Source organism: Nyctereutes procyonoides, unplaced genomic scaffold (genome assembly GCF_905146905.1).
Source record: "Nyctereutes procyonoides isolate TBG_1078 unplaced genomic scaffold, NYPRO_anot_genome, whole genome shotgun sequence".
NCBI classification, from domain to species: Eukaryota; Metazoa; Chordata; class Mammalia; order Carnivora; family Canidae; genus Nyctereutes; species Nyctereutes procyonoides.
In genome coordinates, this window is record NW_026575036.1 from 19,622,239 (window position 1) to 19,640,232 (window position 17,994).

The following is a 17,994-nucleotide window of genomic DNA, read 5'->3' on the forward strand; positions in this document are numbered from 1 at the left end:
AGGTCGCAGCCCCTTAGCTGCCGATTCAGGGGTTTAAGCTGATTTGAGAGGACGGAACTGCGTGGATTTCAAACACGTTTACGGGAGCTCCGCGGGATGCGGGGCGACGCGCGTTTTAGCGGAAAACCGACGGACAGCGGCCTTGCTCCCCGCGAGCTGACGCGCGGATGGAGTGAAAAGTTGTCTCTGGACCTCCGCGCCGCGCCCGTCATCAGCTCTGCCTTGACGACGGGGCCGTTGTCAGCAGGTCTCAGCTCCTTGAGGACAAAACTGGAAAGAATATAAACTGCAGAGCCGCAAAAGAGGCGGAGGCGGTGCGTGTGAGCGCGCGCGCGCGTGTCCCCGGGGTGGCGTCTATTAGCATCAATACGGCCGAGCCAGGGGACCCAGCCGGAGCCCGCAAACTTCAAGCCAAACTCCAGGATCGCCGCCCCCCCCCTCCTCCTCCTCCCCTCCGAGCCTGACCCCTGCCGCGGGAAAGGCGTCCCAGGGGGAGCCCGGGGGAGCCTGGGGGCTCCGAGAAAGTGGCCTCGGATTCGCTGCTCCTCCTCCCCCTCCCGACTATGGGCTTTGCCCTGGAGCGCTTCGCCGCAGCGGAGGGCCCGGACTCCAAGTGCAAACTGTGCGGCCAGGTGCCGGGGGAGCCGCTGTGCACGCCCTGCGGGCACGTCTTCTGCGCCGGCTGCCTGCTGCCCTGGGTGGCGCGGCGGCGCCGGGGCCCGCGGCAGCGCCAGCCCCCGGCGCCGGGCGAGCTGCACCGGGCGCCGCCTGCGCGCAGCCTCGTGCAGCAGCCGCGCGTCCAGGGCTGCGGCCGCTCGGCCCGGCTGCACGAGCTGGCGGCGCACGTCGAGCGCGGGGCCCGGCGCCGCCCGCGGGACTGCGTCTCGGGGCCCGGCGGCCGCGGCGGCGGGGACCTGCCCGCGCGGGGGGGCTGCGGCGCGGCGCCGGGGCCGGGGCCGGGGCCGGGGCCCGGCCGGGGCGGGGGCGCGCGCGGGGGGCCGCCGGGCGGGAGCGGGCGCGGGCGGGGGCCCGGGGCGCGAGTCCTGGCCTGGAGGCGGCGCGAGAGGGCTCTGCGGGCGCAGCTCCGGGCGCTGCAGGGCGAGGTGCAGCTCGCGGCCCGCGGGTACCGGGAGAAGTTCGCGCAGTACATGGCTCACGTCCGCAACTTCGCCGGGGAGCTGGGCGGCGGCCGCGGCCGGGTAAGCGCAGAGGGATCCGGCTCCTGGAGGGCGGGCGGGGGGGGGGGGGTGTGGGGTGGAAGAGGGAAGACCGCTCCGCCCGGCGCCCGGGGAGCTCCCGAGCTGCCCTCCTGGCCGCCGCGCGGGGGGAGGCGCGCACCCGCCCTGACCGGTACCTGCCGCTGCCTTAGCACCGCACTTGCCAAGGATTGCGCTCTTTCCGCTTGAATTAGGGTTGGGTCGGATTAAGGAGGATCGGTCCCAATTTTTCGGTGGAGAAGGAAGGATTAGGAAAACTCACTTTTCCACCCCGACCCTCGCTCCCCATCTCCTGTCCTACCCTCTCTCTGCGATTTCTTTCTTTCTTTCTTTCTTTCTTTCTTTCTTTCTTTCTTTCTTTCTTTCTTTCTTTCTTTTCTTTCTTTCTTTCTTCTTTCTTTCTTTTCTTTCTTCTTTTTTTTTTTTCCCCTTGCCCTGTGCCTGAAGCCAATCAGAAACCAAAGCCGGGAGGTGAGGACTTCTCCGACCCTGCCTCCCCCACTGCTGAAGCCCCAGCATCATCCCTGAGGCCTTGTCATACACCTTTAGCTCCCGATGACTTAGTTTCCCTGCCAGGCTACCCATATGGGCCCCTTTCGACTCAGTGCAGGGACTGTCCGGGATGTGGAAACCAGGAAGACCTTGTGTTGAGAGGTTAACAGATGGGATTTCTTGGACCTGCAGAGTTTTCATTAGCCTGACCGTCCCTGAAGAATCCTTTTACTGCCTTGGGATTTCATCCCTGGCGGTGGTGGTGGTGCTGGTGCTGGTGCTGCTGGTGGTGGTGGTGCTGGTGGTGCTGGTGGTGGTGGTGCTGGTGGTGGTGGTGGTGGTGTGTGTGTGTGTGTGTGTGTGTGTGTGTGTTGTGGGGGGTGCTTGGGGAACCAGGTCTGGGAGCAGCCACATCCATCTGCGGTCAGACTAGCCCTGTGAGCCCCTGGGCAGCGGCTGTTTCCCTTCTTTGTCGAAGCTTCTGGCCCCGAACTGTGCTGGGGGACTGCCCGCTTTCAGACTGAATAAACAAGCCTCTTTGCAGCACCCCAGTGTGAAGAGGCTTGTTTATAAAGCTGTTCCTTCTCTTCTGGAGGACCTCTGCGCACTGTTTGACATTGTTGGTCGCTGCCATGGTGAGCAGGGATTTCGCAGAACTTGCACTCCATTCAAGGAGCTGTTTTCATTCTTCAGCGCCCTGGGGAGGAGCAACACGGGATGATTCCCATTTGGGACTGCTTTGCACTGCCTCCAGCCCAGGCATGGAGTTTAGAAGCTTCTGTCCTGGAACCTTCCAAACCAAACCAAACCAAACCAAACCAAACCAAACCAACCAACCAACCAAACAAACAAACAAAAAAAAAAACCAAACCCCAAAAAACTGAAGTGTGAGTAGCTAAAACGTTTCCCCTTAAAGGGAGGCACACTGCTTGTTAAAAAACTGGATGCTACCCCTCATCCTTTCTGTATCCTGTTCCTAGCCAGGTACATTTGCAAAATGGGAAGACCCAGAGAGGAGCACAGAAATGTGCTCTGTGTTATCAGGTCATGTTACAAGGTCGTAGGGAAGCAATGGTTGATGGAAAGGAGCAGCAGCTAGAATTCTATGACCGAGAAGTCCATGCAACAAGTCAAGCTATGATTCGAGAAGTGAGGGGAAAGCTGCTCATGATTTGCAGACTGTCAGGCTTCTCTATGCTCCTCAGAAATGCGTTCCCATTACCAGTAGGGGTTGCTGTGTGCACTGCCTGGGAGAAACTCCTAGGAAGAGGGGGTGATGGTGATACTGGTGCTGATGGTGCTCATGGAATTTTACCATTAACTGCCAAATGTAATTTCCTAGGACAGTTAATAATAGCCACAGACATGAATAAGCCTTACCCAGTCTGACATGATTTCATCTTGTATTTAAACTGGTCTTTGTTAATAAACAGGTTGTAGATATAATTACTATTTATTTTACTATTATCTGGTTGCCAGCAGAAGAAGTACAGTTTTATTTAACACAAATTCTTTCCTTTGAAAATTCTGGAAGAATTATGCAAAACCAAATAAGAATACTGTTCAAAATTAGGATTACTGTAACTCAGATCCTGCTTTACAATAACGATCCAGGTATTACTGCCGAAGGAATTTTATCGATGACTCACTATTACTTCAATCCCTCAAGACTTTCCAAAGTGAAATTTTTATATAAAATAATTATGAGATTCTTTGTTTTACTCTACTGTAAAAGAAGAAAAATAAGGATACCTTTAGGGTTACCAGAAATCTGTCGTAAATTACAATGAAGCCAGAATTAGATGATGTATTAGGATAAGAGACTGATGAAAATACGAAGCCCTTTAGACATTTTTGAAAAAAAATTTTTCTCAAAAGCACTATTTAAAAAATACATATTTTCTTTCCTTTTTTTTTTAAATTTTGTTTATTTATTCACGAGAGACACAGAAAGAGAGGCAGAGACAGAGGCAAAGGGAGAAGCAGGTTCCATGCAGGGAGCCTGATGTGGGACTTGATCCCAGGTCTCCAGGATCACACCCTGGGTCAAAGGCAGGCCCTAAACTGCTGAGCCACCCAGGTGTCCCAAAAATACATATTTTCATGGTGAATTTAGGAAGAAATTAATCTCCCAGATTCAGCCATCTTTAATGTTAAATTTTTTTCTTTTCAGATGTAAATTTATGGACAGTTTTTTTTTTAAGGTATGTGACAACATTTATTTTTCTTTCCTTTTTTTTTTTTAAACTATTTTCTCTCTTTTTGTCTAGGATGGAGAACATAAGCCATTCACCATTGTGTTAGAAAGAGAAAATGACACATTGGGATTCAATATTATAGGAGGTCGACCAAATCAGGTAACCTACTTTGTTCATGCGTAACTCACTCTTTGCTTGTAAAATAATAGAAGATAGCTTCCATTTGTAGATTTTGAATAAGGAAAACAAGTGATTTAATCTTTAATAGCATGCTTATGATCAAATATCAGATTCCTTAATGCAAATTCTCAGTACATAATTACGTTTTTTTGAAAAAAACAAAACAAAAAAACCCAACAGCTAACAAATTCATCCCTCTTTCCTACTTTAGAAAAAAAGGAGAGTTTGTTTCACATTTTATTTACATTGTATAGCCCCATTGGTAAACTTCTTAAACCTATTTCACAGTAATATGAATAGGCAATTTCTACTTGATAATATTAGATAACTATATTGCCTGATTATACCCTCTAATTATTAAAGTCAGTTTGTTAGTTTTTAGGTGCTAACACAGACCAGGCAGTTTATAATGCACGTTGATGGAATGAACAGTTAAAATAAATTGAAATAAGGGATAATTGTTTTCGCAATGATATAAGAAATACCATGTTAAAGATAATTGATTTGCAATATTGTTGGCTCCCCAAATCAAATCCTTAATTTAATTTAATGAATAATATTTTGTTTATTGATGCCAATTGTTTTCAAAATACATGAGTTGTAAACTCAAACCAGTTACTGTAGTTGCAGAGTTCTTTTATATCCTTCAAATACTACATCAATTTAATTTTCACCATAACTAGAACAAAGTGGTAAAGTTAAAAAAAAAAAGAAGCATGTTCTTTAATTTTCTCAATAAACTGCCGTGAAATTCTTGCATCTTGCATTGCAGATGTTGTCCAAGGAAACTGTCTTAGAGTTGTTGGCCATATGCTGTGTTTAGGTCAGGATGGCAATGACATATTTCCCCCTTACTGTTTAGTATTTTGAAAACCTAGCAACTAATGACTGCTGTGCTTCTGTTTCTAGAACAGTCTCTATTTATTATGAAAGGATAGAAGTCTTCTCATCGTATCTTTTTTTTTTGTTTTCTTTTCCCCTAAGGAATATTTTTATAAAATGCTACTCAGGTGTTTGACATTTAGAGCACACTGGACATTTTTAAGAGGCTCTTCAGATTCATGTTAAGGAAGGTTAATTAAGGAGAAATAATTGTATTTAAACTGCCATGAAGTAAAATGACATTTGAAATTATTATTATAGTATGTTGGGCATTTTACCTAGATAAGTTTTGCAACATAATTGTTTTCCCATGACTGGCTAAAAGGTCCTATTTGTATTGTATCAGTTATAATATGGTTGAGGTTTAACTAATCATTAGGCTCATTGCACCTGGAAATGTGTACCGATTAGCCTTGAATGGGTTCTCTTGCAGTTACAGTTGAACTTTGGGGATTTTACACTTGAGCAAGCTCCTAGTCTCCCCTGTGAATACAGTCAGAACCACATTTCCAAATCTGTCATATCATGAGGCCAAATTATATTTTCAAAACTATGACCATATCTCAGACCAAATATATTGTGAGGCTGGATATACTTTTTTGTTTTCTTGTAACCCTTTTTAAATACTTTATCTCTTTAGAAGTAAGATATTTCATAAATAATACTTAAGAGACAGTCAATATTACCTTGTACATACCCTTTCCACATAGCTTTTTATGTATATTCAAAAACGTGAAGTAAATGGATAATCTTGTCAGAGATGCTGGACTCATTCATTAAAGCTGCCATCTTGATTAATGACTATTTGGTATTAAGGAAGTTAAAATTCAGTGCCAAATCCCCAGCTACTAGAGAGAGATGCATGTTTAGGGAAGATTGGCAATATTACATTTACTAAATTGTCCTTTATCCAACTAAAATTTTGCTTACATCTTTCTTACTGCTAATGGTTATACTTTTTATAGAATAATAAGGAAGAAGCATCAGCAGAAGGAATTTATGTTTCAAAAATTTTGGAAAATGGACCTGCTGACAGAGCAGATGGCCTGGAGATTCATGACAAAATCATTGAGGTAAGACAATAATAAAACACCAATATGAGCTGTGAAAGAAATATTTGGACGTTTTAAATTTCCAGACTTACTGTTTTACCTTGGTGTGGTATTTGCCAGAGTATATAACTAGAGTACATATCTATCTAGAATATTTATCTAATTTATATCAATGATTAGATCTTTAGATAAAAGAAAAAAGTCACCTGAAGTTTCCAAGTGTGTTAATTAATATCTCCTTTTTAATAAATTGCTCTCCCCATGAACTATGAAGTTAGTTGTGTGATTATTAAGGGATAAATTTTGTATGACATTTCAAAAGATGATAAATCTCAGCTAAAAACATTTTTGATGAGGAAATATTACTGTCTTTGAGATGTGATTAGTATATTACATGGGGAGTTTGGAATTATTTATGCAAAACTTTTAACATTCCTTAGTTTAATATGGTTATCTTGTTCGTGTATTTTTCCATGGGGGGAAAAAAGCAGATTTGTTTTTTCCTGTTGGAAACACCTGGTGGGAACTCTTCATTTTCTCTATTGTGCATTGTAGCTATATTTTTAAATTGGGGGTTGACAAAGTAAATACATATAAGTTAGTGAAATTTGGGCTGTGATAATGGAGTTTTTGAAGTTTTAACTGGTATTACAAAAATGATTAGATTACTTTTATCAGTGGAGTTACTTCCAATGCATTTGTAAAGGCATAAGTAGGAATTTGGAAAGTTTATTTGACCTCACTATTTTGGAAATATTCTGTTTATTCTAGGTTATGTAATCATTAGTGCTGTCTTTTTTTTTTTTTTCATTAGTGCTGTCTTTCTGAATATCTGTATAAAATTTCTGGATGGCGATTTTTTAAAAGTAAATTTTGAATAAAATTTTAGATATTCATACCTCTTTTTTGCATTAAAAAAGTTGAATTTTGAATAATTTGACCTTGGACAAGAGTAAAGAACATAGAAGAGCCAATAGTGGTTTTGTTTCAGAAAAAAACTCATAATATCTAGAAATAGGCTAAGTGCTTTGGGGAAGGGAGAGGAGGTGGCCTTTGGCTGAAAAAGTGGGTTTTATCTGAAGAGGTCCCTTTTATTAAGATTTTCTCCTTCCATTTGTGTAGCCAAGAAAGAAAAGTACAGACTTATTTTCATTGAGGCTATCCAGTTTGTCTTGACAGTTTGCCCAGTGGAAATATTTACATGCTACAGTTTGTATAGTTAGAAATTTTCTGTTTCTACTCGTGTTTGTGCAATATGATTTAAAGGGTAAATAACCTAAATGACAATAAATTATCCTTGTTACTTTCTGCCTTATCTCTAAAGCATTTTGATTTTTATTGTTAAATGGAAAATGAATGCCTACATTTGATAGTCTTAGAAGGGCTAATGGAACTGAATACATGTATCTAATTAGCACACACTCACATATATGCACACAGAAACATGTAATGAGGATTTAAAAAACAATTTAGCTAGGTAACAGTGTTATATATGCTCCATTAATGTTGCATTAAAAAGGAGGAAGAATAATTTATTTTTTATATTGTGATATAGTACTTTTGTTAAAAATTCATTTTTTTAATGTGAAAAGATAATTTGATAAAAATGGTGGTGGTAAGTCAAGGTCATCTAGACATATTAGCTAATATTCTTACTAGTATATGTCAGAATCACCTTATTTAAATCATATAGAGAGCAAGGATCAACCATGTAAATCTAAATTGCAATTTATAAGTAGTTGCAGTATTGTTATTATTTCACCTTGATGTGCATATATTATCAGTTGATGATCTTGAAATTTGCCTCAATTATAGAAATTTATTGGTGCATCTTTTATGCCAGGGTACATTGTAATAGGCATATTTTTGTTATCCTCAAATGGATTCATGTGAACACATTTGCAGTTGAAGATGAGTTAGATGATATTCATATTTTTGGAATATTGTCTGTTAAATAACATAAGTATTTTAAAAGGAATATTATTAGAAATCTCTCATATTCAGTTGTTCACTGATGCCATCAGCTTTTAAAATGGATAGTTGTGTATACACACACACAAGTAGCATGCTAGTTTTGTGTGTATATATGTGTAAAAAATCCTATGTAACAATTAATTTAGAAATATTTGATTCCTGTCGATTATTTTAGTTAATCTGCCATTGTATCAGTCAACTTTACACACTTTTTTAAAAGATTTATTTATTTATTCATGAAAGACACATAGAGAGAGGCAGAGACATAGGCAGAGGGAGAAGCAGGCTCCCCTCAGGGAGCCATATGTGGGACTTGATCCCAGATCCGATGATCACACCCTGAGCCAAAGGCAGACGCTCAACTGCTGAACCTCTCAGGTGTCCCAACTTTACACATTTTATAGTAACAGGAAACCAATATGAAATATATATGATTAATTTAAAATGTGCAAAGACAAAATAGATTTTAAAATAGAGTAATTCATTTTCCATTTTTTGTGCTCAGTGATTTGTTTATTGAACTAATTTAATGCAACGTTTTTTTCTACTTTTGAATCTGAAATGGCTATGCTGATTTATATGTGGTGCCACAAATTTCTTAGCAGTATAAAGTACACAGTAGTTCATATATTATGAAACTCTCCATATGGGATAAGAGAAACGGTTAAGCAATCCTTTTTTTTTTCCTTATAGTCCCGACATACTGAAAATATTTTGTCTAGTTAATTGCTTAAAGCACATATAATAGATTTATGAATTGTTCTTATAAAATAACAAAATTTTCTTAAATCATTCATTTGGAGGAGAAAGAACATATGTTAAAGGTCTAGTTCTATAGGTAATTAAAGATTTTACTAATTTGCCAAAGTTTAACAAAAGCCAACAAGTCTAACAGTATTATTTTTTAAATAGTTTGCATTCCACTGAAGCAGATCAAAATCCAGAATCACAAAAGAAAAAAAAATCATAGTATTAGTGTAAATCTGTATCATAGTTTTCACATAATACAAAGAAAATTCATTTTTGGAGTCTGCTTGAGCAAGATTACATTTAGTAGTTTCTAGGTATTTACACATCCATATTTGCTAAAACATTTTTTGGTGTACATTCAGAAGAGAAATCCATTGTGTTAGTTACAGTATTAGGTGTCAGAGATCACTAGGGACCAAAAAGGCAGAAGACATTACTAAAGGCATTCTGAGACATGGCAAGAGTTCACATTGACCAGGAATTCACCAGAGCATACATCCAAATAAAAGCCTCTTTTGCATGCTGTTTTACACCCTTTCAAGACTCAAAGGCACCACAGAAGAGTCTTGATACCATCAGAGGCTTGAGCACAATTCTTTAAGAGGGCAGCAGTGCCATTGCTGTGACGATCATCATGTTGGGATGCCTGTGGGGTACGTGGGAGTTAAGAATCAAAGTTCACTGCTGCTGTCAGCAGTTATTCGTCTGTTATTATTCCTGTGATGCTGTTAGCAGGCAGTACAACCTTAACCCCAGAGTGGGAAAGTGAATAGAAGGGTGCAGAGTCATTTATGGCTCTTTGTTCCCACTTTCTACCTCCCCTCTTAGCCCCTGCCAGCTCTTAGCCAGTGCTGGGTAACTGCAAAGTCCTCGCTTCTAGCTTCTGGAGACCAGGGAGTAGGGGTGGAGGTCTGTGAAGTCTATGCGAAGAGCAGTTTGGAGTGGAAAGCAGAATTTTCTCTAGTGTATGCATTAAAGTCTCTTCTATTTACCTAGCTTGAAATTCATAATGAAATGCAGCACACAAGGCATTTTTTTTTTTGTACTGTAGAAACAGTTCCCACATTGAGCAATGTCAACGTAGCACTTTCTGCAGAGTGCTGAGTGTAGTACTAGCAGAAGGAACTTTACCAATGCAATGTCTCAAGGAGAACTTAACTAGTCGGGACGCCAGCCACACCATCTTTTAGTTCTGTAATGGTGTTTCTTTTGCATTCTCTAAAACTGTGCTGCTAAATTAAAAATCTTTGGGGGTTATCATGTTTATTTGCTTAAGTCTCTGCACAGTTTGTTTACAGGTGTTAACACAGGAGCTGTAAATGCAGATCAGAGCTAAACATTTAGGAATCCTGTTGCATTGGATCTACAGCATGCTACCTCTGTGTGTGCTTGATGGCACAGTGCACCTTACTACCTCATAAAGCAGCCGTATGCTTAGGAAGCATTTATGAGTTTTAGAAGGGCACTTGTAAATCTGGTGGGCAGTTAGTTTTTTGAGAAATTGCTGTTTAATTTGAAGACATCACTGAAATCTTCAATAACATATTATTATCATCCCTCATTTTAAAAGTGTTTTTTAACTGTCCAAGTAACATTGACTGATCATCTGAAAGAATTAGGGAAGAACTGAAAGCAATCATGTCAGTGCAAGTAAAGAATGACATTATATGAGATTTGTAATCATGATTAAATGCTACTTAAATTGACTGCGGTTTTAACAGGATATAGTTATCTTGAAAAGTGTTGTGCTGCAGTGGGAAAAGCATGAATCCTGGAATCAAGGAAATCTGGTTGGAATTTCTGTCCTGCCTCTGTAAGCGCATGTGACCTTGAGCAAGCCAGTGGTTGTACCCCAGTTTCTATGCCATTCATGTTTATTGTATATGCAAATTGCCTGACACAAGGTAGGTTCTTAGAACCCAGTATCACAAGCCTGATCTGTCTCTCAGCTTACGCAAGTAGTTCATTCTCCAGAACACAGAGAAATGGGGGCAGGGCTGTTTTCCTTTCTTGGAGAATCTAGATCACTCTCCTCAACTTTTAGTCATTCTCATTTCTATAGACCTCACCATTTAGATGAGTAAATGTAGGAAGTTTGAACTCATACATTTTCATATATTCATATGGACACTTAGATGCAAGAAGGACTGTGGTGGAAACTTTGTGCACTTATGACTTAATCATTCAATAAATATTTATTAATTGCATATATGTCCCAGGCAACATCTCTGTATTATGGAAATAAAGAGCAATAAGAACCATTGTCCATATGAATATATGAAAATGTGTGAGTTCAAACTTCCTACATTTACTCATCCAAATGATGGGGTCTCTGCCCTCTAGTATCTTGTGGTGTACAGATTCCATTTTCTGCCTATACAAGGCAAAGTGGGCCCTCGGGGGAAGCTGTTCCTTCAGTTGTTATGAACTTAAATGGACCTTACCAGCATATCTTAGTGGAATGACACTGAGGGTTTATCCTAGTTTTCCCCTTCTTCCAGGAGTAGTTCAACTCGTTTTAAGAAATTATGATGTAGGGATAGTAAAGTAGTAATGTGAATGTAAGACAACATTGTATATTCAGGAAGGGGCATGGGCTTTGAACTGGGTTCTTTGCTTTAAATTTATACTGGGTTATCTCACAAAGATTTTTCAAACTTTCTTATTCTCAATTTCTTTCCTGTAACTATGAGGGTAGAAATAGCTAGCCCCTCAGAACTTCTATCTAGATGATCATACTGTTTTGCCATTCTACTGAATTTCCATTATGAATGGTACAGTTTTATTTTAACCTACAAGGAAAAGACTGGAATGGTCTTTATATTCAGGATTTAATGTGTTAAGCACTATTTTATCTGTTTTAAATTTATAAGGTATGAACTTGAGTTTGATTTTTTTTTTTTTTGAGTGCTAAGCTTCTGAGCAAGGAAACAGGACCACCACACATGACTGCAGTTTTCACACTTCACATGGTGTCCCTGTCAGAAGGTCTGGCAGTGGTTCCCATTCTCCTCATCATTTTGTACTACAAAAAACCTCATCAGAGCACTGATAACATTATTTTTTATTAAGATAAATTGCATACATACAATCTTATGTTAGTTTCAGGTGTACAACATAGTGATGCAATATTTGTGTCTATTGCAAAATGAACACCACAATAAATCTAGTTGACATCATCAAGATACATTGCTATAGATTTCTTTTTTTCTCTTATGATGAGAACTTTTAAGATCCGGTCTCTTAGCAGCTTTCAAATATGCAATACAGTACTATTAACTATAGTTACCATGCAGTTCATTACAAACCTATGACTTATTTATTTTTTAAAGTAGAATTTTGTACCTTTTGACTCCCTTCAACCATTTTGCCCAACTTCTAGTCACCACCCATCTGTTCTCTGTATCTATGTTTTGTTTGTTTTTGAGAACTCTACAGTATCTGTCTAGCTCTGTCTCATTCATTTCAGTTAGCACAATGCCTTCAGGATCCATCCATGTATTTGCAAGTAGCAGGATTTCATTTTTTTATGGCTGAATAATATTCTGCTGTGTGTGTGCATGCATTATATATATGCATATCGTGATTTCTTTATCCATTATATATATGAATATCATAATTTCTTTATCCATTCATCCATTGATGGAGACTTAGGTTGTTTTAATATCTTGGCTATTATAAATAATCCTGCAGTGAAGATGAGGGTGCGTATAGGTTTTGAGTATTTTCATTTTCTTCAGATAAATACCCAGAAATGGAATTGATGGATAGATTTTGAGGAACCTCCATATGGTTTTCCATAGTAGCTGCAGCACCAATTTACATTCCCACCAGCAGTGCACTAGTGTTCCCCTTTCTCTATAATCTCACCTGCTTGTGTTATATCTCTTGTCATTTTGATAACAGCTATTCTAACAGGTGTGAGATGAGATCTCATTATAGTTTGGATTTGCATTCCCCTGGTGGTTAGTAATTTTGAGCATCTTTTCATGTACCTGTTGGCCATTTGTATGTCTTCTTTGGAAAATCCAAAAGGTCTATTCAGATCTCCTGCCCATTTTTAATCCAACTGTTTATTTATTGTTATTGAATTGTATGAGTTCTTTATATATTTTGGATATTAACCCCTTAAAGATATATGATTTGCAAATATTTTCTCCCATTCCATAGATTGCCTTACAATTCTGTTGATGGTTTCCTCTGCTGTGCAGAAGCTTGTTGGTTTGCTGTAGTTCTGCCTGTTTGTTTTTGCTTTTGTGGTCATTGCTTTTGCTATCAAATCCAAAAAATTATTGTCAAGACCAAAGTCATGGAAATTACCACCTATGTTTTCTCCCAAGAGTATTATGGTTTCAGGTCTTATGCTCACGCTTTTAATCCCCTCTCAAGTAATTTTAGTGTATGGTGTGAAAAAGTGGTCCAGTTTCATTCTTTTGCATGTGGCTGTCTAGTTTTCCCAACACCACTTACTGAAGAGATTTTTTAACCTCATTGAGTATTCTTGGATCTTTTTTCTTAAATTAATTGACGATATATTCATGGGTTTATTTCTGGGCTCTCTGTTCCATCCCATTGATCTATTTGTTTTTATGTCAGTACTATACTGTTTTGATTAGTATAGTTTTATAATATAGTTTGAAATCAGGGAGTGTGATGCCTCCTGTTTTGTTCCTCTTCTCAACATTGCTTTGGCTATTCAGGGTCTTTTGTAGTTCCATACAAATTTTAGGAGTGATTTTTGTGTTGTGTCGAAAATGCCATTGGAATTTTGATTTAGTTTGCATTGAATCTACAGATTGCTTTGTGTAGTGTGGACACTTATGTAGTATTGGAAATGCAACAGATTTCTCTGTATTGATTTAGTATCCTGCAACTTTATTGAATTCATTCATTCATTCTCACAGTTTTTTTGGTAGAGTCTTAAGGGTTTCTTGTGTGTAATATGCCATCTGCAAATAGTGACAGTTGTATTTCTTTTTAATTTGGATGCCTTTAATTCTTTTTCTTACACAATTACTCTGGCTAGGACTTCCAATGCTAAAATAAAAGTTGAATAAAAGTGGTGAAAATGTTCCTGAGCTTACAGGAAAAGCTTTCAGCTTTCACATTGGGTGTGATACAAGCTGTAGGTTGTCATATATGACCTTTATTTGTTGAGGTATGTTTTCTCTGTATCCATTTAGCTGAGTTTTTATCATAAATAGATGTTGAATTTTCTCAAATGCTTTTCCTGCTTATATTGAGATGATCATATTTAAGTTTTATTTTATTAATGTGGCATATCACATTGGTCAATTTGTGGATATTGAACTATCTTTGCATTCCTAGAACAAATCCCATTTTATCATGGTATGTGATTCTTTTAATGTGTTGTTGTATGCAGTTTGCTAATATTTTGTTGGAGATTTTTTTGTGTCTATTTTCATCAGAAGCATTGGTCTATAATTTTTGTGTGTGATGTCCTTGTTTGGTTTGGTATCAAGGTAATGCTAGCTATGTAAAATGAATTTGAAAGTAGTCCCTGTGTTTTATTTTTTGGAAGATTATGAGAAGAATTGGTATTAATTCTTATCTGAATGTTTGGTAGAATTCACCAGAGAAACTGTGTGGTCGTGGGCTCTTGTTTATTGGCAAGCTTTTGATTACTGATTCAATTTCCTTACTGGTAATTGGTTTGTTCAGTTTTTCTATTTCTTCATGATTCAGTCTTGGGAGCTTGTATGCTTCGAGGAATTTATCCATTTCTTTTAGGTTATCCAATTTGTTGCCATATAATTGTTCATAATAATCTCTTAATCTTTTGTATTTTTTGTGTGTCTTTTGTAATGTCACCTCTTTCATTTCTGACTTTATTTATTTGAGTCTTCCCTCTTTTAAGCCTACTAAGCTATTTTCACTTTGTTTCTGTTTTTGTTTTGTTGCTCTGATTGGGTGAGTTCCACTGCCTCTTCACTGATCTTTTCTTCTCCCTCATCTAGTCTACTGTTGAACTCTTCTGATGATTTTTCAGTTCAGTTAATGTATTCTTCTACTCTCTGATTTCTGTTTGATAATTTTTTTTTTACAGCTTCTGTCTCTTTGTTGACATTTTCCCTGTGTTCATCAATTCTTCTCCCAAGTTTGGGACCATCTTTACGGCTGTTACTTTGAACTCTTTATTAGGTAAATTACTTATGTCTGTCTCATTAAGTTCCCTCCCTCTTGGGGTTTTATCTTATCCCTTATTTGGAACATATTTCTCTGTTTCATTTTTCCCTGATTCCAAATGTTCATTTATATGTGTTAGTTGAAATAACTGCCACTCCCTATCTTGAAGAAGTTGTCTTTGTGTTGGAGATGAAAGTTACTGTTCAACCTTGCCCTAGCTCTTGGTTGTCTCTTGAACCTTTGTGATTGTTCAAGTAGCCTGCTTTATTTTTAATAGCTTTCAGTAGTTGAATGTGTGCCAGAACTGATCAGTGTCCCAAAGGGAAGGATCTTTTTTATTTTTTTATTTTTTTAATTTTTTTTAATTTTTATTTATTTATGATAGTCACAGAGAGAGAGAGAGAGAGAGAGAGAGGCAGAGACACAGGCAGAGGGAGAAGCAGGCTCCATGCACCGGGAGCCTGACGTGGGATTCGATCCCGGGTCTCCAGGATCGCGCCCTGGACCAAAGGCAGGCGCCAAACCGCTGTGCCACCCTGGGATCCCCCAAAGGGAAGGATCTTAACAACTAGATTTAAGCTGATTGGAGCCAGTCCATAGGCAGCAGCTTTTTAAGTATGCAAATATATCCAGTGGTGTAGGACCACAAGTGTCAGTCTTGCCACTGGAACAGGCCATCTAGATGTGTGCTCTGGTGGCAGTTGAAAAAAATCAGGGGTCCAGGTGGGGGATACTGGTCATTGTAGTGAGGCAGATGGAGAGTGCAAATATGGCATCCCTTGGCCTATATTCCCTGAGAGCACCTCCATAACCTCTAGATGAGTGCCAAATCTAAACCTGCTCCTAAGGCCAAAGCTCCAGGACAAGGAGGTCTTTCTCAGAAAGACTGTGGGTGTGTTTCAGCAGCTTTTTGCACAGTTCCCTGGGAGTAAGCGTGGTAATCTGCCAAGAACTGTCTCTCCAATTGTTGGAGTCCCAAGGGACCTATGAGCGTCAGCAGCTCTGGCCTCCAGAGCCAGGCACTCAAAGGGTGGCAGCCACAAAAACGGAGCCACAAGACCTAAAAAAACAGGGCACCAGGTGTATATGGAAGCTTCCCTTCAGGAATGTGCCAGAGGGAGAGTGCAAAGCTGCCATCCTCTGGGAAAAAGGAAAAAGAAAAAAAGAAAAAGAGAAAATGAAAAAAGAGAAAGAGAGAAAAGACATAAGAAAGAAAGAGAAATATGGTGCCTGCCAGCATCAGCAAGGCGGAGGGCCAGGGTGGAAGATGACACCTGCCTGTTAGAGCATAAAAATGGCACACACACCCCTCTGAGGGAAAAATGTAGTACCTGCTGGCTTTAGCAAGGCAGAGGGAGAGCAGAAAGATGGGACCCATCAGCCTCTATCCCAGGGAGTATCCTAGTATGCCCCTGCCCCTCAGACCAAAATTAGCAAAGAAACTTCTTCAACATAATGCCTAGGCACTCTACAAAAGTCTGCTTCTTTGAGAGGTTCTGGAGTGTGAGAATCTCCCCGTGACCCCTTTGAGATTTGTTTCTCGGTTTGCCATAGCTTTGCGGTTCTTATGGATGCAAATCCCACTGGTTTTCATGGGAGGAGGTGAGTTTAGGATCTTATTACATTGCCATCCTGAGGCAGAACTTCCCTATAACATTATTGAGATTTATTGTAAATTGAGATCCAGACTTGATTTTAAGTAAAATTTTGAAGTGAGCCATACGTCACTGCCTTTTGCTCTCCTTTTCCCTCCATCATCCTGGTCATCTGGCACCTTCTTGCTCATGGTCTGATTTCTTAGCAGCATTTGTCTTTTGGGAAGAACGTCTTTAAATTCACTTATACCAATAGATATTTGAATGACAAAAGTGTGTCCCATTCATGATATCTGAACTTTACATGGAAGTAATAACTCAATGATTCTTGAGCTTTTGCCATTTTCATCTTGAACACAATGCTTCTTCGGTGAACTTTCCCTTCACCCAGTCTCTACCATTTGCAGCTCAGCTGGCCTGCTACTGTCAGGATTGTCACTATTTTACTTCTTTGTTTAAAGCCCTTCATTAGCATTTTATTAGCAATAGGATAAAATCCAAATTTGTTAGGCAAAAATGGACCTTCAGGCCTTTTATTTTTTTTTTAAGTTTTTGCTTTTAGACCTTCTGTAGTCACATGAAACTCCTCCCCTTTCTTATTCCTTCTTTTCTTTTGGTGTTCTCACTCCTCCCCTACATCTCTTCTATAGCTGGCAAGTTTCTGATATTCTCAAGAATCCTTCACACTCCATCCATCTGTGGATTTATTTCTGTGGCCAGTGCATTTCTATACCTCTCATTTCCATAACATTTTTCCTGTGCTCTGCTATGTGTTTATTCTCTCATGGTGTTCCCCTCGCAAAAATGTATGGATTTCTTAAAAAAGTGGTTTGGGATTTTCTTGAACTTAATACCTCCAGCACCCTTCCTGCTCCTAGCGTTGTGCCAGGCAAACTACAGGCATTCTGTTAATTTTCTTTGAATAATGGAATAAGTGAATGGATAGACCTTGAGCTCAGAATTTCTAGCTCAGAGTCTAGATGTAAGGGTTTTTCAGATGCCTAGTAGGCTGTCCCTGAAGGCTCTCTGTTACCTTCTATTCCCTTTCTTTGCATCTTTATCACAAAGTCAATCAGAAGTTAGAAGACTTACTGCTTCTTAAGTTTCAAAATCTCTAAGAACTCGTAATAATGGACTGAAACAATTGTATTTCTATAGACTCTCCCTTCTATCCTGTAAATAAGAAAGAACCCAAGTCTGCAACATGGTGTGTCAAATTCAGTTTATATAACTGCATGAATTGGATTGGAAGATATGTGTTTGCCTTCACCCTAACACAGGTTTTTCATTACTGAACTACACACGGTGAAGCTGACTGTATTCACATGCCTGCCTGCAAAGCAGATTTGCAGAAAACGGCACTGGATTGAACATGGAATTGAACACAAACATGATGAACCACAGACGAACTGAAAGATGTTTCCAATGTTTCCAAGCCTTGTAAATGGTTTGGTGAAAAAGATAGAAGCTTCCTAGAGCTGGAAAGTGGCTGGGAGACTCTTTGAAG

General features: G+C 39.7%; 1 protein-coding gene across 1 annotated transcript in view; it reads left to right on the forward strand.

Annotated features, from left to right (window-relative positions):
- Positions 1–563: 563 nt before the first annotated feature.
- The window catches only part of PDZRN4 (PDZ domain containing ring finger 4), a 355,507-nt gene continuing 338,076 nt past the window's right edge, over positions 564–17,994 (forward strand). The window contains exons 1-3 of the mRNA XM_055318726.1: positions 564–1,199; positions 3,980–4,066; positions 5,935–6,042. Coding sequence (XP_055174701.1) covers positions 564–1,199; positions 3,980–4,066; positions 5,935–6,042 — 831 coding nt within the window. The remainder of the gene's footprint in view (positions 1,200–3,979; positions 4,067–5,934; positions 6,043–17,994) is intronic.